Source organism: Mobula birostris, chromosome 9, assembly GCF_030028105.1.
Source record: "Mobula birostris isolate sMobBir1 chromosome 9, sMobBir1.hap1, whole genome shotgun sequence".
In the NCBI taxonomy this organism is placed as follows: Eukaryota; Metazoa; Chordata; class Chondrichthyes; order Myliobatiformes; family Myliobatidae; genus Mobula; species Mobula birostris.
The window spans coordinates 133,566,320-133,585,639 of NC_092378.1; the positions used below are offsets into that span (position 1 = coordinate 133,566,320).

At 40.9% G+C, this 19,320-nt stretch overlaps 1 protein-coding gene across 1 annotated transcript in view; it reads left to right on the top strand.

The window, feature by feature from the left end:
- Positions 1–18,985, top strand: part of LOC140203088 (lipid droplet assembly factor 1-A-like) — a 32,071-nt gene extending 13,086 nt beyond the window's left edge. Inside the window, exons 2-5 of the mRNA XM_072268870.1 lie at positions 621–774; positions 5,324–5,492; positions 7,417–7,555; positions 18,210–18,985. Coding sequence (XP_072124971.1) covers positions 667–774; positions 5,324–5,492; positions 7,417–7,555; positions 18,210–18,303 — 510 coding nt within the window. The 5' untranslated portion in view covers positions 621–666 and the 3' untranslated portion in view covers positions 18,304–18,985. The remainder of the gene's footprint in view (positions 1–620; positions 775–5,323; positions 5,493–7,416; positions 7,556–18,209) is intronic.
- The last annotated feature ends 335 nt before the right edge of the window (positions 18,986–19,320 follow it).

Below are 19,320 nucleotides of genomic sequence, written 5' to 3' on the forward strand. Positions count from 1 at the left end.
TCCCCTCTATCCACTGCGCTCACTATATCCTCAAGGAACTCCAGTAAATTTGTCAAACAGGACCTGACATTACTGAATCTGTGCTGCATAGTCCTGAAGGATCCAGTTTTTTTCCAGATGCATCACTATTTCTTATCTAATGATAGCTTCAAGCATTTTCCCAACTACAGATATTAAACTAACTGGCCTATAGTTACCGGCCTTTTGCCTACATCCTTTTTTGAACAGTGGCGTGACATTCGCGGACTTCCAGTCCGCTGGGACCTGCCTAGAGTCCAGATAGTTTTGATAAATCATCACCAAAACTTCTATATAACTTCTGCCATTTCTTTCAGCACCTTGGGAACAGGCCAGAGCATGTGAGGTGCACATGTATGTAAATGGAAAATTAATAATACTGATTTTAAAGCTTTCTAGAAAATATGTTGCTCTCGAGCCTAATTTCTAGAAATTTCCAGTAAATCAGCGTGGCTCTGTCTTAACTATTTTATTTGCTTGCTCTGGCATGACATTTCCAGAAACTGAAGTTGTGAATTCCAAGTCAACTTTAAATTCACTTGGTTTTGTTGAATTTTCAGTAATTGTGATCAATCAATTTGTTTTTTCAATCCTCTTTACAGAGCATATTATGTGTCACTAAGCATTCCCCAGCTGCAAATAAGTGAGATGCAAAGCGAAATGTCAAACTTTGATGGTTTACCATTATCAAGGGAAATGCAGGATTTACAGAATCGATTTAATACGATGATGCAAAGAATCAACAGCAACTCAAAGGTATGTTTTCCTTCACATTAGTTGTAGTCACTGGCCTGTTCAGGACGGCATGGTACACAAATCATCTTTTAATATTAAAGACACATTTTATGGCATGAAAAAGGCAAGTGATTGTTAGCAAAACAAGGTTTTAACACAATTATTCTGTTAGCATTTGACATAAGATTTTCTTAAGGCATTCCTATTTGAAATTGATCACTTAAGAGCCATTACGTCTGTTGAGCAATGATTATCCTCTTTTCAAAAAGTATTTATTATTCTAGAATTTTAATTCCTATTTTAATAATACTGTCCATACTGTGATATGAGGGAGCATACATCATCTTCTAAAGCGTTTTAATGTGTTGAATAATTGCATACAGTCTGATGGAAAATAGTTTTTACCCAGCTAGAGCTTGCCATTTTTTGGATGCTGCTGTAGGTGCTTGGTCATTAGTGTGTGGTGGGGATGTCTAGCACAAATAAGTTAACCAAGAAGTTCTATTTTAACTTCATCAGTCCACAGGACTTGTTTCCAAAAGACATCAGGCTTGTTTAGATGTTCCTTTGAACCTTTTGAATAGAACTTTTTGGCTGCAATGAGCAAAGGTATGTTCTAGTAATGAGCTAAACATCATTGACAATCTGTGGATAGACCTCAAAAGAGCAATGCATGCAAGACAGCCCAAGAATCTTACAGAACTAGAAGCCTTTTGCAAGGGAGGATGGACGAAAATCTCCCAAACAAGAACTGAAAGACTCTTAGCTGGCTACAAAAAGTGCTTACAAGCTGTGATACTTGCCAAAGGGGGTGTTACTAAGTACTGACCATTCAGGGTGCCCAAACTTTAGCTTCGGGCCCTTTTCCTTTTTTGGTATTTTGAAACTGTAAAAGATGGAAATAAAAAAGTTTTCTTGCTTAAAATATTAAAGGAATGTGTCATCTTTAACTTTATGCTTTTTGGAAATCAGTTCATCTTTTACTCGCTTAACTATTCACAGTAACAGAAATTTTGACCAGGGGTGCCCAAACTTTTACGTGCCGCTGTATAAGCTACCTTATGTATTCTTATTTGTCATGTTTCATTATTATTGTGTGCTTTATCTTCTGTGTTTTTGTTTTTCTGCTGCGTCAGATTCAGAGTAACAATTATTTTGTTCTCCTTACACTTTTGTGTCCAGGAAACTACATTAAACAATCTTAAATCTTGATTGTGTACACTAAAATTTGTTGAGGCTGCTCAATACTTGTTAATCAGTGGAAGGCTGGCACTTGTTTGCAGCAAAAAAAATTAAGTGCATTTGTCACCACAACAATGTTCAATTGGTCAGTGAACTACGACAAACATACTAATAAGCTATGGCTGTCTGGATGTTCCCTTTTAAAGATTGATGAGAAAGAATTAATATTTTGTTGTAATTTGATTATTAAATATTTTTTGTATCATGCAATTAGTTCCACTCCTCTGGCTTCTCACAACAGCACTGCAAATCTTTTCCTTACAATTACTTGTACAATTCCTTATGAAAACCCAAATTGAATTGGCCTCCAGTATTTGCCTCCCTCTGCAGTGCACCGTAGATAATAACCACTTGCGGTGCTCTAGGAAAAAAGAGTGTTTTCTTTGGCATCATATTCAGTAATTACCATCACTCCTAATGGATAAAGTTTATTTTTTACTAATTGAAACAAACAATAACTTGCACTTAAATAGCACTATTCTAATAGAAATAATTCCCAAACCAAATCAAGGTTATAATTGAACAACAAGTAGACTTGAGCCAAAAAAAAAATGAACCCTAAGGAAATGTGGGTAACATTTTGGTCAGAGACATGTTTTAAGGAAGATTTTAGAGGGGAGACACTAAAATAGAGGTGTTAAAAGAAATTAGAGCTCAGATCCTACATACCCATGGATGGCAAATGCAGAGCGATACAATCTCTGCATGTTAAGGAACTGAAGTTCAAGTATATCCTTCTAGACCCCAGTATGTTTATCTCTTTCTGATGTATATAATCCATTAAATTTGACAATGTTCTAGTAATCCTTTGTGCATCTTCTCTATACCTTTTAATAATGATGTTGTTCAGTGCTCCCAAATTTACAAACCCCATTTCCAGAAAAGTTGGGATATTTTCCAAAATGCAATAAAAACAAAAATCTGTATTTAATGGACAAAAGTACAAAGAAAAGATTTTCAATAGTTTTACTGGCCAATTTAATTTTATTTTGTAAATATACACAAATTTAGAATTTGATAGCTGCAACACACTCAACAAAAGTTGGGAGAGTTAAAATAAGATTGAAAAGTTCACAGAATATTCAAGTAACACCGGTTTGGAAGACTCCACATTAAGCAGGCTAATTGGTAGCAGGTGAGGTATCATGACTGGGTATAAAAGTAGCGTCCATCAAAGGCTCAGTCTTTGCAAGCAAGGATGGGTCGTGGCTCACCCCTTTGTGCCAAAATTCATGACAGAATTGTTAGTCAGTTCAAAAGGAACATTTCTCAACGCAAGATTGCAGAGAATTTAGGTCTTTCAACATCTACAGTACATAATATTGTGAAAAGATTCAGAGAATTCAGAGACACCTCAGTGCATAAAGGGCAAGGTCGGAAACCACTGTTGAATGCGCGTGATCTTCGAGCCCTCAGGCGGCACTGTCTAAGAAACCATCATGCTACTGTGACGATTATAGCCACCTGGCCTCGGGAGTACTTTGGAAAACCACTGTCACTCAACATAGTCCGTTTCTGCATCCAGAAATGCAACTTGTAACTGTATTACACAAGGAGGAAGCCATATATCAACTCTATGCAGAAACACCGGCAAGTTCTCTGGGCCCGAGCTCATCTCAGGTGGACTGAAAGACTGTGGAACAGTGTGCTGCGGTCAGATGAGTCCACATTTCAGCTAGTTTTCGGAAAAAACGGGCGTCAAGTTCTTTGTACCAAAGGTGAAAACGACCATTCAGATTGTTATCAGCGAAAGGTGCAAAAGCCAGCATCTGTAATGGTATGGGGGTGTATCAGTGCCCACGGCATGGGGGAGTTGGGGAGTTGCATGTATGTGAAGGTACCATTGACACTGAGGCGTATATTAGGATTTTAGAGAGACATATGTTGCAATCAAGGCGACGTCTCTTCCTGGGACGTCCATGCTTATTTCAGCAGGACAATGCCAGACCACATTCTGCACGGGCTACAACAGCGTGGCTTTGTAGACACAGAGTGCGTGTGCTTGACTGGCCTGCTGCCAGTCCAGATCTATCTCCTATTGAAAATGTATGGTGCATCATGAAGAGGAGAATCAAGCAACGGAGACCACGGACAGTTGAGCAGCTGAAGTCTTATATCAAGCAAGAATGGACAAAATTTCCAATTGCAAATCTACTACAGTTAGTATCCTCAGTTCCAAAACGATTAAAAAGTGTTACTAAAAGGAAAGGTGATGTAACACAATGGTAAACATGCCTCTGTCCCAACTTTTGTTGAGTGTGTTGCAGCCATCAAATTCTAAATTTGTGTATGTTTACAAAATACAATTAAGTTGGTCAGTAAAACTATTGAAAATCTTTTCTTTGTACTTTTGTCAGTTAAATAAAGGTTCACGTGAATTAACATATCACAGATTTTTGTTTTTATTGCATTTTGGAAAATATCCCAACTTTTCTGGAAATGGGGTTTGTAGTAAAAACCAATACACTGTCAGTAAGAAGGTGGCAGATGCATTCTATACGAATGCCTTAAATCAACAATATTATCACTATAACTGCACTGGTAAGAAATACAAATTATGTGGTTTTGTACTAGTTAAATTAAACTTCTCAGGTTTTTCAGTTTAGAATCTTCAGTAATAAATTTTATAGACAAGTTTACTGTCACCAAATTTATAGAAGTCCTGAGCTGCAGCATGGCTAAGAAGTTGTTTGCTGCAATTGTTTTGTTCAGATATCAAGGATCAAGAAGGAATTCTCGGTTTTTGCTTAGTATTTTGCATTGCTCACTGAATAAATTAGCTTTAAGGATACCGGATGACACAGTTGTCTTTAATTTAAAATGGAGTGGTGTTATTCCATAGTCATAGTCCTTGACTGGTTCTGCTCCTTGATGGTGTTGGAGCAGTCATTGATTGGAGCCCAGTATCCAAGTTTATATAATGTACTGCGGAACTGCTTTGGTGCTTTGCTTTATGGTCTATTCAGAAATCGTTTTGCACAGAAAGAATAGTTGTAGCATGATCTATTCAGAAGTCCCATTGATCAAAAAAAAGGGGGAGTAAAATGTCAATGCATTCTTCAGCCAGAGCTGATGAATACTCAAGGAAAAATAAGTTCAATTAGGAGGGAAAAGAGGGATATTTGAAATTAATTTTGCAAGGGCGTTACCTGGTGGTGTACATAGATTAGATTCCTGCAAGGAGAAATCACAACTGACCTTTTCCTTCAATCTCAGTTATTTCATTTGTTTTTGCACTTTAACATGATTGTTTGCAACTTTTTTGAACATGTCCATATTGTAATCTATACATATAATTTTCATTAATTCTCATGTGTTTGATTTGTAGGTTGCAGCGTTTGTGAATTCCTCTTTGGGACAGTACCTGGATGAGCATCCCTTCCTTGCCTTATTACTGATAGTTTTTACCATAATGTCAGCTGTGCCGGTTGGCTTATTCCTGATTTTTGCAGTGATTACATCCCTTCTGGCCTGTATTGGGTTCATTGTTATGGAAGGTACAGAAAAACCAAGAATATCTTCTGTTTTGTAACTTGTCTGCAGAAGTGGTTTATAATTACCGCACAATTAGGTTAATAGCATTGACCCAGATATTTCCGGATACTCTCCAGTGCTGGATGGCTGCCTTTGGTTCCCAACTGTCCATGTTTTCCCTCCAGGTGTAGGGGAAGTGAATAAGTGACTTCCACACCCATGAGACAGCCAACCCCAGGGACAAGTAAATTTCAGCAGTCTCAGATTCCACTGTTTTCATCCCACATCCAATTTTTTTACTGCTGCAACATCCTTATGGGCCTTGATAGCTTCCGGGCTGGTGAAAGCCTTTCAGTTCTTCTTGAATGTCTCTGGTGGAGATGTTCCAGTTAATTTATTTTTCATTCAATACTAACAGTTATGAATACCCAAATAAATTAAGCATGTTGAGTTCTTTTCCTAGGGCTGGCAGCCTTAGAATGGGATACCCTTTCCTGATGTAAAGTTGAGGAATGGATGCAAAGTGCATCTGAACCCTCTTTTCATCCTATTGCAGCTTCAGCAGTGAGTCCAACCTCAGCAGGTGAAGCCAGGCGTCCTATCTCCAGTTCATCTTAGACTTCCTGAGGCCCAAGCAGCTGATTGTCACCAGGTCCATAACATCCACCAGCTGTCAAGCTGATCTAATTCATCCCATTTCAAACACAAGCAGATTTTCAGAACAATCTTTTTTATTTCTTCAGAATTTAGTGATTGTTCTGAGATTTTGTTAATTAATCAATCAATAAAGGAATTTAGGTGAATATATATGTTTAGGCTAAGGTGGATGCACTTCTGTCAAGAGAAACACACCACCTTCCACTCCTGAAAGAGAAGAACGATAGCTCTGAGGGGAGACCCTCATGTTACTGGCTCAATTTTCCTGCTGTTCGATTATTAGTTGTTCTGAATCATGTGTTAAAGTTCAAGTCTTTAATTTGATTCCAGTGGGATACATCAGGACCAGTACGTTTTGGCCCAATTAAGTGGGTGCCCCAATTAGCCAAGGTTTCATAGAAATAGTTAAAAGTATAAAAAAGACAAAAGCTACTGTATATCTGAGCAACATATTATATATTTATATGAAATATAGAACAAAAAAAGAACACTACCTATAATACTACAATACTATAAAACTGTATTAGTTCCTAGTAGTTATTGATGGTGAAATTCATCCCCCTACCGTATTCTTTTGATTGACTGTAAATGAACAAAATCAGTGCAGACTCCTAGTCCAGATAATGGACTGCCTTCATACAATGCTATTGACAATTGTATCCTCCAAATCTTCATTTTCATTGTAACATTCAAGATGATTGTCAATGTCTTCATAGTTTCCAACTTGTTGAAGTAGTGAAATTACTTGTTTCACTCCCAGCCATTTCTGGCATCTTCAAGCCTGAATGCTTGAAACCACAGTGAGCAAAACAGTTCTGAATTGGCTTACTGCTTATTTATCGCTAACTATCAGTGAGAAAAATCTCTGCTTTTTTAACACAAACACAAGCACCTAAAGCTATTTTAAAAACTATTCTGTCTGAGCACAATATAACGTCTAACAGCCACACAAGTGCATGTGACTGATCCTCGTTAGAACTTGTTCGGTGAGTTCCTGCCCCATTTAAATGCCATATTGTCCCAAATAAACAAAGGGAATCCCGTCAATTTTCTCAGTTTTTGTTCTTTAAGAGTTGTCCCAAATAAGTAAGTGGCTGCCCTGATTAACCGATGGCTCAATTAACTGGAATCCACTGTATTTAAATTGAAATGGCAGAAACCCCAATACTTCAATAATTTACTTGTTTTCAAAGCATAACTCTACAACTATAAATTATCAAATGAAGTCTATACTTATTGCACATTAACTTTTCAGTAAGAAAGTATTTTTTTCATTCATTTATCTACCAGGTGTGATATTGTCAGTTGGTGGAGTCATTCTCCTTTGTTTTCTGTGTGGGATGATTCTCATTTCATTGGCCATCTCTTGTCTTCTGGCTATGTGCTATTTTACATTTTCAACAACAATGAATTATTATCACAATTCAAGGTAAGAATATTCCATAGATATTTTAAATTTCATTACTTTTTTTATGAAGTAATTAACACATCCCTATTAGTTCAAACGTTCAATATTTAAAATAAAAATGCTAAAAAACGAATTTTTCTCAGGTGTTCTAAATAGCAAGCAACCATAATCTGTTAATACACAGCCAGGTGTAACATGGTTGTTAAAAAACCCTTGGTGTCTTTGGAGATGCTGTTCATGTATATTTCTAGCAATCTCAAGCAAGAGATTGAATCTCCCTCATCAATTTTTTATTGTTGGTACAAATAGTATTTGTATAGTTGGTATGAAAATTATAAAAAGATTTATATATTCTGTAAATTTAAGGATTAGAATTAGATTTTCTTTTGATTTCTTTTTTCTCCTTTCCCATGTTTCTGTATGAAATAGGTGGTGGTTATTAAACACATCCAGTCTATGAGTTTCCAGAGCAATCTCATTGATCCCATTTCTACCACTTATTTTCCTGTAACCTATTCTCTTTCACAAGCCAAGCAATTCCACCCCTTCCTTCCAATTTTCCTGCTGTCTATCCTTTGTGGATACATATATGTCACCTTTCTTGTGGACATTCACAATAAATACAAGAAACACAATAGAATCAATAAAAGGCTGCATCCAACAGGACGGACAAGCAACCAATATGGAAAAACAACCCCAACAAACTGTTGTAACTCTCGCTTTGGCTAGCGGCTAAATATAGGGGGTGATAGCCCCTGGCCCGGCCAAACTTAAGAAATCACGTTTGGGTGGATGCTGCGCGATGTGTACCCTGTTACAAATCAGTACCCCAAAATAACAAACAGTACACAATATGCAATTAAACAATTAAGCTTTATAATTCTTACTTTGACTATATGGTTAGTAAAGAAAACCAAAAAAAAGAAAAGGGGCCCAATCTTATGAAACAGTCTATTGCGCAAAGTTGGAGCTCACTAATAAGCCAGTTGTCCACCATTAACCTTCAATCGTCGCTGCCCTTCGGACCCTCGCTCCAGGTCCACCCCGTCTGGCGGTTTACCCACTCCCTCCATTCATGTCTTCTCTCCTCATCTGTCCCTGGCAAAAGACCGCGACAATCTCTCTTCCAGACTCACAAGAAAGAACCACAGCATTCCAAACCCCATTATCTCTAGTCATAACCCAAACATTGCTGCTACAGAGAAACCATTACATTATCAGTGAAATCAATGAAGTCAGAAATAGGAAGGGATCAATCACTGTGCTGGGAGTCGTCTATAGGCCCCTAAATAGCCCTCGGGACACTGAGGAGCAGATAAGCAGGCAGATTTTAGAATGGTGCACGAAATACAGGGTTGTGGTTATGAGTGATTTCAACTTCCTTCCTATTGACCGGCAGCTCCTGACTACAAGGGGTATAGGTGGGGCTGAATTTGTCAGGTGTTTTCAAGAAGGATTCCTGACACAGTATGTGGACCGGCCGACGAGAGGAGGAGCCATACTGGATCTAGTTCTGGGTAATGAACCTGGTCAGGTGGCAGACCTGTTGGTGGGGGAGCATTTTGGTGAGAGTGACCACAACTCCCTTAGCTTCAGCATAGCTATGGAAAAGGATAAAAACAGACAAAATGGGAAAGTGCTTAACTGGGGAAGGGCTGACTATGAAGGGATGAGGCAGGAACTAGCGACAGTAAATCAGAAACAGATGTTCAAGGGTGAAAGCACAGAAGTAATGTGGAGGAAGTTTAGGGGCCACTTGTGCTGGGTTCAGGATAGGTTTGTCCCACTGAGACAAGGAAAAAATAGTAGGAAAAGGAAACCGTGGCTGATGAAACACATGAGGCAACTCGTCAAGAGGAAAAAGGAAGCATATGTTAGATATAAGAAGCAGGAAGCAGGAGGGGCTCATGAGAAATATAGGGTAGCCAGGAAGGAGCTTAAGAAAGGACTTAGGAGAGCACAAAGGGGGCATGAGAAGGCCTTGGCATGTAGGATTAAGGAGAACCCCAAGGCGTTCTATGCATATGTGAAGAACAGAAGGATGACAAGTGGGGCCGCTAAAGGATAAGGAAGGCAACGTGTGCCTGGAGGCAGAGGAGGTTCGGGGTGGGGGGGGGGGTCCTAAATGAATATACTTTGCTTTAGTATTCACAAGTGAAAAGGACCTTGATCAGGATGAGGTGGAAATAGAACAGGCCTGTGTGCTGGACAATGTGGAGATTAAGGAAGAAGAAGTGTTGGATCTTCTTAAAAACATCAAGATTGATAAGTCCCCAGGGCCAGATGTGATATACCCCAGGTTGCTGTGGGAAGTGAGAGAAGAGATCGCTAGAGCAGTAGCTATGATCTTTGAATCCTCTTTGGCTGCAGGGGAGGTGCCAGAGGATTGGAGAATGGCAAATGTAGTTCCCTTGTTTAAAAAAAGATAATAGAGAGAATCCTGGGAACTACAGACTGGTGAGTCTTACGTTGGTGGTCTGCAAACTATTGGAATGGATTCTTAAGGATAGGATCTACGAGCATTTGGTGAAGTACAGTCTACTCAAGGAGGCAACATGGCTTTGTGAAGGGAAGGTCGTGCCTCACGAGCCTAATTGAGTTTTTTGAAGAAGTAACAAAAGAAATTGATGAGGGTAGGGCAGTAGATGTGGTCTACATGGATATTAGCAAGGCATTTGACAAGGTCCCCCTTGAGAGACTCATCCAGAAAGTCATGAGGCATAGGATCATTGGAACCTTGGCTGTTTGGATAAAAAATTGGCTTACAGGAAGAAAGCAGAGGGTAGTAGTGGAAGGAAAGTATTCTGCCTGGCGGTTGGTGACTAGTGGGGTGCTGCAGGGATCTGTCCTGGGACCCCTGCTCTTTGTGATTTTTATAAATGACCTGGATGAAGAGGGGGAAGGATGAGTGAGTAAGCTTATGGATGACACGAAGATTGGAGGAGTTGTGGATGGAGCTGTAGGTTGTTGAAGGTCACAAGAGGATATAGACAGGATGCAGAGTTGGGCAGAAAAGTGGCAGATGGAGTTCAGTCTGGATAAGTGTGAGGTGATGCATTTTGGATGGACAAACCAGAAGGCTGAGTACAGGATTAATGGTTGGTTACTTAAGAGTGTGGATGAACAGAGGGACCTTGGGGTTCAAATCCATATATCCCTCAAGGTCGCTGCACAGGTTGATAGGATAGTTAAGAAGGCCTATGGGATGCTAGGCTTCATTAATAGGGGGATTGAGTTCAAGAGTAGAGAGGTCATGTTGCAACTCTACAAATCTCTGCTGAGACCACACTTAGAGTATTGTGTTCAGTTCTGGTCACCTCATTATAGGAAGGATGTGGAAGCTATGGAGAGGGTGCAGAGGAGAATTACCAGGATGTTGCCTGGATTGGAAAACAAGTCTTATGAGGCAAGGTTTGCAGAGCTGGGACTTTTCTCTTTGGAGCGTAGAACAATGAGAGGGGACTTAATAGAGGTCTACAAGATTATGAGAGGCATAGATAGGGTGGATAGCCAGTACCTGTTTCCCAGGGCACGAATAGCAAACACCAGAGGGCATATGTACAGAGTTAGAGGAGACATCAGGGGTAAGTTTTTACACAGAGGGTTGTGGGTGCCTGGAATGACTTGCCAGGGATGGTGGTGGAGGCTAAAACATTAGGGGTATTTAAGAGCCTCTTGGACAGGCACATGGATGAAAGAAAAATAGAGGGTTACAGGGTAGTGTGGGTTTAGTACTTTTTTTTAAGGAATATATGGGTCGGCACAACATCGAGGGCCTGTACTGTGCTGTAGTATTCTGGTGTCTTACAGCATGTTACGTAGCAGTGAAACCCTATAGCATGTTACACTGTGTATATACAAAACAACAGAAACTAGAAGAAATAATAATAATAATAAATATGCAATAAGTATTGAGAATGTGAGATGAAGAGTCCTTGAAGTTGAGTCCATAGGTTGTGGGGACAGTTCAGCAATGGGGTGAGTGAAGTTATCCCCTCTCGTTCAAGAGCCTTATGGTTGAGTGGTAATAATTGTCCTTGAACCTGGTGATGCAGGTTCCTGAGGTCCCTCTACCACCTTTCTGATAGCAGCAGTAATAAGAGAGCATGGCCTGGATGGTGGGAGTCCTTGATGGATGCTGCTTTCCTACTACAGCACTCCATGGATTTGTGCTCAGTGGCAGGGAGGATTTTGGACTGGGCCGTATCCACTAGGTTTTGTCGGACTTTCTGCAGGTCAGGTCAGGGCCTTGCCTTGCTACTGGCACCACGTAGCCCAGTACTACCTGTCTCGGGTCGGGTTATCGGCGACTCAACCAGCGCGTCCCCGGTGCACTTCGGTTAACCAGGGAGGAGGGTGTGTAGGCACCCAGCAGGGCTAAAAACAAAACCTGTCAAAGGGCGGATGAACTCTTTGTGCGTCAACGGCCACCTACTGTCTGTGTGAGGAATGGCGCACCACACAGTCTTTCGTTTCGCGCCTTGTAAGGCGTTATGATGGCAGACAACCCAACAAACCCTATACCTCCAGAGCCGGGAGTGCTCAGGAACTCTGCGGAACGCCCAGACCCCAGCCAAGACAGGCAGTATGAAGATGCAACCTCAAACCCCACGGGGAGGGTTGAGTCCGACAGGGGGCTGAGCGAACTGCGCCTCTTTTGCATTGTAAGATAAAAACGATCATCTCAACCTTCGACGCAAACACCATCCACCTCTTGCCTCGGTGCACAGAGTTGGCGTCACAGGCAGCAGCTACAAGATCTCCATTCTGGGGATCCAAGAACACCGTCATGTACACCCTGATGAAGAGATAAGGTTCACAGAGGTAGAGAGGATGCACCTCATCACCTTGTCTGCATGGAGAGAGCCGACGACAATGTCAGCACAAGGTGGAGTAGGGCTGATGTTGAGCCGCAAGGCGAAGGAGGCACTGAGGGGCGTAGTCTCAGTCAGTGACAGAATCCTTACTGCGGAATTCAACGGAAACCCGGCGACCTCTGTCATCATCTGTTACTCCCCGCACAACTGCAGCGAGGAGAAGGAGATGGAGGCCTTCTACAGTAAACTTCACAAAGCTGTCACTTCAATACCGGCACATAACTTCCTGGCTGTGCTCGGCGATTTTAATGCCCAGGTCAGACTGGAAGATGTTCCATACTCATACCAAGACTTTATCAGCAGAAATGGACAATATCTAGTTGATTTCATCCAGGAACACAGTCTCATTGCCGCCAACACACAATTCAAGAAGTGAGCTGGTAAACTGTGGACATTTGAAAACAGAGCCTCCATCTACAAGGAACAGCTCGATTACATCCTCCTAAGAACAAAATGGCGTAATTGTGTGATCAACACAGAAGCCTACAGCACCTTCAACTCGGTCAGTTCTGACCACAGAGTAGTGTCAATGCAAGTGAGACTGAGCCTGTGGCAACCCAAAGCCACAGGTCCCAAGGAGAACATAGACTGGAAGGCATTCTCTTCACAACCTATTGTTCAAGCCCAGTACACAGTGGAGGTGAGAAATCGCTTCGGCCCACTGGAAAGGGGGGAGGAAGAGACTGCCACCGACCGCTATCAACGGCTCATAGACGCACACACAGATGCAACAAAGAGTTTGCCTACTGTGAAGCGAATCAAGAAGAGTCGGATCTCGAAACATCCTGATGTCGTTACAGCAAGAAGTGTGGTCAATGCTTGTCATGCCGAACTTAGGAGTGAAACAGAAGAGCTAAGAGACAAGTTCAAGACAGCAAAGAAGAATCTCTTTGCCACCTACGACCGACTGAAGAAAGAGGAACTGGCTGAGAGGATTAGAGAGATAGAAGCTGCTAATGAAGACATGCAGCATGGAGAAGCATGGCACCTAGTCAGTGAGATCAGTAGATGGAAGAAGCCCCCATCAGGTCGAATAAGCGGTAAAACAGCAGAGGACTGTGTCCTGACATTGTTTACCCACTTTAAGAACCTGCTGGGAAGCCCTCCAACGATCACAGAAGAAGAAGAAGACATACCCACGATACTAACGCAGGTCGACATCAATGACGGCCCGTTCACCATTGAGGAACTGAAGTAGGCCAAATATGTACTCAAACAGCGCAGGAGTGCTGGACCAGATGGGATACCACCAGATGTCCTGAAGAGCTGCGACCTGGACGACATCTTGCTGGACATATGTAATACAACATTGATGAGAGGCAACAAACCTGAACAGTGGTCACTCTCAAACATTATCCCAGCCCCCAAGTCTGGATCCCTCATGAAGACAGATAACTACCGCTGTATCAGCTTGACCTGCATCTTAGCAAAGTTATACAATCGGATGATCTTGAACAGGATTTGCACTGAAATTGACCCTAAGCTAAGATTCAATCAGAATGGTTTTCGGCAGAAGTGCACAACAGTGATGCAAATACTTGCTCTCCATAGGATCATCGAGAAAGTCAAGAAGAACAACCTACCAGCCGTGCTTACTTCCATCAATTTTTGCAAAGCTTTTGACTCCATTCGCCGAGGTAAAATGCTGAAGATCCTGAAAGCTTACGGAGTGCCAGACATCTACTGAGAGCAATAGAGTTCAGCTATACCAAAACCATGGCGAAAGTTGTATCACCAGACGGAGAAACAGCAGTGTTCGAGCTCGTAGCTGGTGTGCTGCAAGGAGACACTCTGGCACCCTACATCTTTATAATCATCCTTGATTATGCTCTGCGTCAAGCTACCGAAGATCATGACAAGCTTGGTTTTACCATAAAACCAGGGTGAACCAAAAGGGTCAGACCAGTTACGCTCACAGATCTCGATTTTGCAGATGACATAGTCCTGCTCTCTGACCAGATGGAGGAAGCACAGCAGCTACTGACAAAAGTGGAAACTGAATGCAATGAAACATAGAAACATAGAAAATAGGTGCGGGAGTAGGCCATTCGGCCCTTCGAGCCTGCAGTACGATCATGGCTGATCATCCAACTCAGAACCCTGTACCTGCCTTCTTTCCATACCCCCTGATCCCTTTAGCCACATGGGCCATATCTAACTCTCTCTTAAATATAGCCAATGAACTGGCCTCAACTGTTCCTTGTGGCAGAGAATTCCACAGATTCACCACTTTCTTTGTGAAGAAGTTTTTCCTCATCTCTGTCCTAAAAGGCTTCCCCTTTATCCTCAAACTGTGATCCCTCATTCTGGACTTCCCCAACATCGGGAACTATCTTCCTACATCTAGCCTGTCCAATCCCTTTAGAATTTTATACGTTTCAGTAAGATCCCCCATCAATCTTCTAAATTCCAGAGAGTATAAGCCTAGCCAATCTAGTCTTTCATCATATGAAAGTCCTGACATCCCAGGAATCAATCTGGTGAACCTTCTTTGTACTCCCTCTATGGCAAGAATGTCTTTCCTCAGATTAGGGGACCAAAACTGCACACAGTACTCTAGGTGTGGTCTCACCAAGGCCTTGTACAACTGCAGTAGTACCTCCCTGCTCCTGTACTGGAATCCTCTTGCTATGAATGCCAGCATACCATTCGGCTTTTTCACCGCCTGCTGTACCTGCATGCCCACTTTCAATGACTGGTGTACAATGACACCCAGGTCTCGTTGCACCTCCCCTTTTCCTAATCGGCCACCATTCAGATAATAACCTGTTTTCCTGTTCTTGCCACCAAAGTGGATAACCTCACATTTATCCACATTAAATTGCATCTGTTGGACTTCACCTAAATGCTAAAAAGGCAGAGTACATGGCGTTTAACTGCGACGAAGGTACTCTCAAGACCGTAGAGAATGATACCATTAAGAAAGTCTTTGACTACAAGTACCTCGGGTCAAGAATGATGAGTTCGGAGAAGGACATAAGATATGGAAGGTGCTGGCGTGGAGGGCTATGAACGACATGAAGGAAATCTGGAAGTCGAACCTGTCTAGAGGGCTTAAAAAGAGGATTTTCATAGCAGTCATAGAGCCCATTCTCACATACAGATGTGAGACATGGACACTCACCAAGACGATGCGAAAGTCTCTAGATGGTTGCTATACACGAATACTCCGGATGGCTCTTGACATGAGCTGGCAACAGCACATGACGGACATCGAGCTCTACAACGACCTACCGATGCTCTCCACTAAAATCGAGGTGAGAAGACTGCAACTAGCGGGGCACTGTCTACGCCACCCCAAGCTACCTGCCAGCCTAGTCATCATATGGGAACACAAGCATGGGAGGATGAACCCTGGGTGCCCTCCCAAGACTGTGGTCAACACACTCCTAGAAGACAGCGGCGCGGCTAATGTAGATGAACTGAACACACTGATGAGGGAGAGGGAGAGTTGGAGAGTCCATCATCGTGCCCGATGCCGGCCCCCTAGGCTTGAGTCGACATAGTAGTAGTAGTTCTGTACAAGGGCATTTGTGTTTCCATACTGGGCCATGATGCAACCAGTCAGTATACTCTCCAGCCCACATCTATCGAAGTTTATCAAAGTTTTAGATGATGTGCTGAATCTTCGCAAATTATTTTTTTAAAAAAAGAGGCAACAGAGGGTGTAATGGCTGATTAACCAGACAGCACATATTTGGTATGTTGAGGCAAACAAGATTACAAATAGTCATAGGAAGAGCGTGCAAGTTCAATACCACATTGGAGGTCAGGATTAAACTTGGTTGTTGGTCTCATGTGGCAGTGACATCAACTGCTATTCTACCATTTTATTCAATAGAAATATTAGGAATAAGGAATATAAGGATCCAACAGCTTGCAAAGAGAGTACAGAAATCAGGCAGGTTGTAAATCAGGCTTGCTAATTCACTAGTACTCATTTTCCACTATTATCGCAAGACCAACTTTCTCCAGATGAGAGGATAAGAAGCTGATCCATTGAATAGAACAGTTCGAGTCAGTCTGAGTTTCAGTGCTGCACTTGGATGCTTGCTAACTATAATACTTTGAAAAAGGCATAGTAAAATATGTAAGATCAATGTTGAAAACTGCAAATTTACCATATTACCTACAGTCTAAAATACAAATCCCTAATGTGTTCACCTTTCCGGAAAGTGATATTTATTGCCTATGCTTAATTGCCCCTGTGAATATGGTGAAGGCACATATTTTTGATCTGCTAACATTTTTCTGGTCAAAGTTCTATAAGGTAGCGAGTTCCAGGATTCAATCCCTGCAACTATAAAGGAACAGCGTATAATTCCAGGCAGGATGGTTGTGATTTGGAGCATTCCCATGAACCTTTTGTCCTTCGTGATTGCAGAGGCTGTGGCTTTAAAAGCTGCTGTTAGAATAATCTAGATGAGCAATAAATGGAAGGGTCGTGGCCCAAAACGTCAGCTGTTTATTCATTTCCATAGATGCTGCCTGACCTGCTGAGTTCCTCTAGCATTTTGCATGTGTTGCTCTGGATTTCCAGCATATTTATAATTCTTGTGTTTAGGGAGACAGCTGGGATAACAAAAGGACTGTAGTAATGCTGCACTCATTCAGGCAAACAAAATATTTTGTTGTGTTCTTTGCTCATGCCTTGCTGATTGTAGAAAAGCCTTGGGTGTCAAGAAGGAAGGCGTTCGGTCTCTGACCTGCTCCTGTTATAGTATCTAATTGGTTGACCCAGCTGACTTTTCTGTTCAATGGTAATTAAGGATGTTGTCAGTAATGATAAAGTCATTGAATGTCAAGAATGGGTGCTCAGAGTCTCTCTCGTTGGTGGTCATTCTCCAGTAAGTGGTACAAATGTTACTGCCATTTAACCAGTCCACACTTGATTATTATCAACATCTTGTTGTACGCATCCATGAAGCATTTCAAATTGTGAATGGTATTGAACAATTATCAACAACTATCTGTTTCTGATCTCATGATGGAAGGAAGATCATTGATGTGGCAGGCTGAAGATGGTTGGGCTTGGGCTGCAGCTGTTTTCTTTGAGCAAGATGTAGATCTAGTCAATACCTGCATTGAACACATTGACTTTAGTTTAATCAGAGCCCACTGATACCACACCCAGTCAAGTTCTTCCAAGAACAGTCTCATCTGTGTCTGAATCAAGACCGCAGTGAGATCAAGAGCTGAACGGTCCAAGTGAAATTTAATTCATGGCACATTGGCCCTTATCTATGTCCAAAAGATAGTGAGGGTGTGGTTAAGTTTATTTCATTGCCTATCTTGAGTGGAAATGTATAAAAGCATGATGGAAAAACTGCTGCCAGCTCAATTGTAGAATGACTATCAAAAAAAGCTGTGAAATATTTGTTTCTCAGTTGCTATAAACTGCAGACAGCAGGATCTTAATAAAATAATACAGCAGTAAATTATTTTTTAATTACAAAGCTTGTATAAATTCCATCATTTTAGAACTAATGTTAAGTGAGAAAATGCTGACAGCACTCAGCTAATCAATCAGCAGTGAAGGGCAGATAGTTAATCATTTTAACTCAGATGAGATACTTTGATTAATAATGCACTTCAGGCAATTTTCTATTTAAATTCATATCTTTAGTACTTGAATAACTCTTCCTTTAATTATTGAGATAAGATTGGTGTGTTAGAAATGTAGATAAGGATTTGATCCATAGTTCATGCCAAAAGCACTCCTCAGTTGTAGATTTACTTGTAAAGTATTTGGTTTGGGTAATACAGACTCTTAAAGAATTCCTTTCTCTTTTACTAAGCATTCCAAGCAAGAAAGAAGAAACCATCATCAGCTCCACAACAAAATTGTGTCCAGAGGATACCGCATCTAAATCCACCTTGAAGGAAGAATAGACTCAATGTACAGTTAGTTTATGCATTAACTTCTATTTATGGAAAATTTATTTTTCATGTTACAAAGAGGGCTCTTTGTGCTTTTCAACTAAGTAGATGTTACATCTCAAGCTAATAGGTTTAGTTTTCTATCAGAATTTTTGACCAGTTTAAAGTTATAGGAAATTTACATCAACCTATGGCCATTTTGATGGTTTCTAGCTACTACTTGATAGTAATATTTTTAATCTGTTATTTGTTGTAACATTTTAATCAATAACAAATAATCCACCAAATTGCTTTAATACATTTTAAAATACAAACTGGATTAGATAGTTCCTGCTATTTAAGAAGTTTGAAAAGGCTAGAAACATTGCGAAATCCAACATTAGAGAAGGAAGTAAGTTTTTATGGCTCGTAATCATGGCATAGAAATTCCCATTAAAGTATTGTGCTTAAAGAGAAACATGATCCATTTCTAGAGGGGGGAGGGAGGGAGAGATTGATTGATTTAATTAGATTTGGATTAGGTTTACTAAAATGAAAGTCACCAAACCTGTTATGTCCCCTCATTATATTCAACATAACTTGAAATTATTTGCAGAGTGTATAGTTATACAGTTAAGACTTATTTTAAACTATTGTAGCTTCATGATTTTCATGTTACAGAACTAAAATGAATAAAAATGAACTTTTTACATAAGATTACATGTTTTTTGTCATGTTTATATTTGTTGTGGTTATATTTAGAACAGGAGTAAAAGACTCACATTCTGGTCATTGTTCAAACTAGCTTTCAAAATCTTGTTTTGGGTACAGTTTTCCAGAAAAACTGCAGATTTTTACAATGCCTTTACTTTTTAGGTATTATCGTGGAGGTGCCAGCTATCTTTCCAGTCCTCCAGTTACCACTGTAACTGTCCAGGGATTAAAGCTTAAGGGAAGGATATCAAAAGGAATTGAATGGAGTCCAGCAGCAGCAATATAGTTTTTCATATGGCTGGAATTTAAACGAGACAGTGTGTTAAATAGTTATCC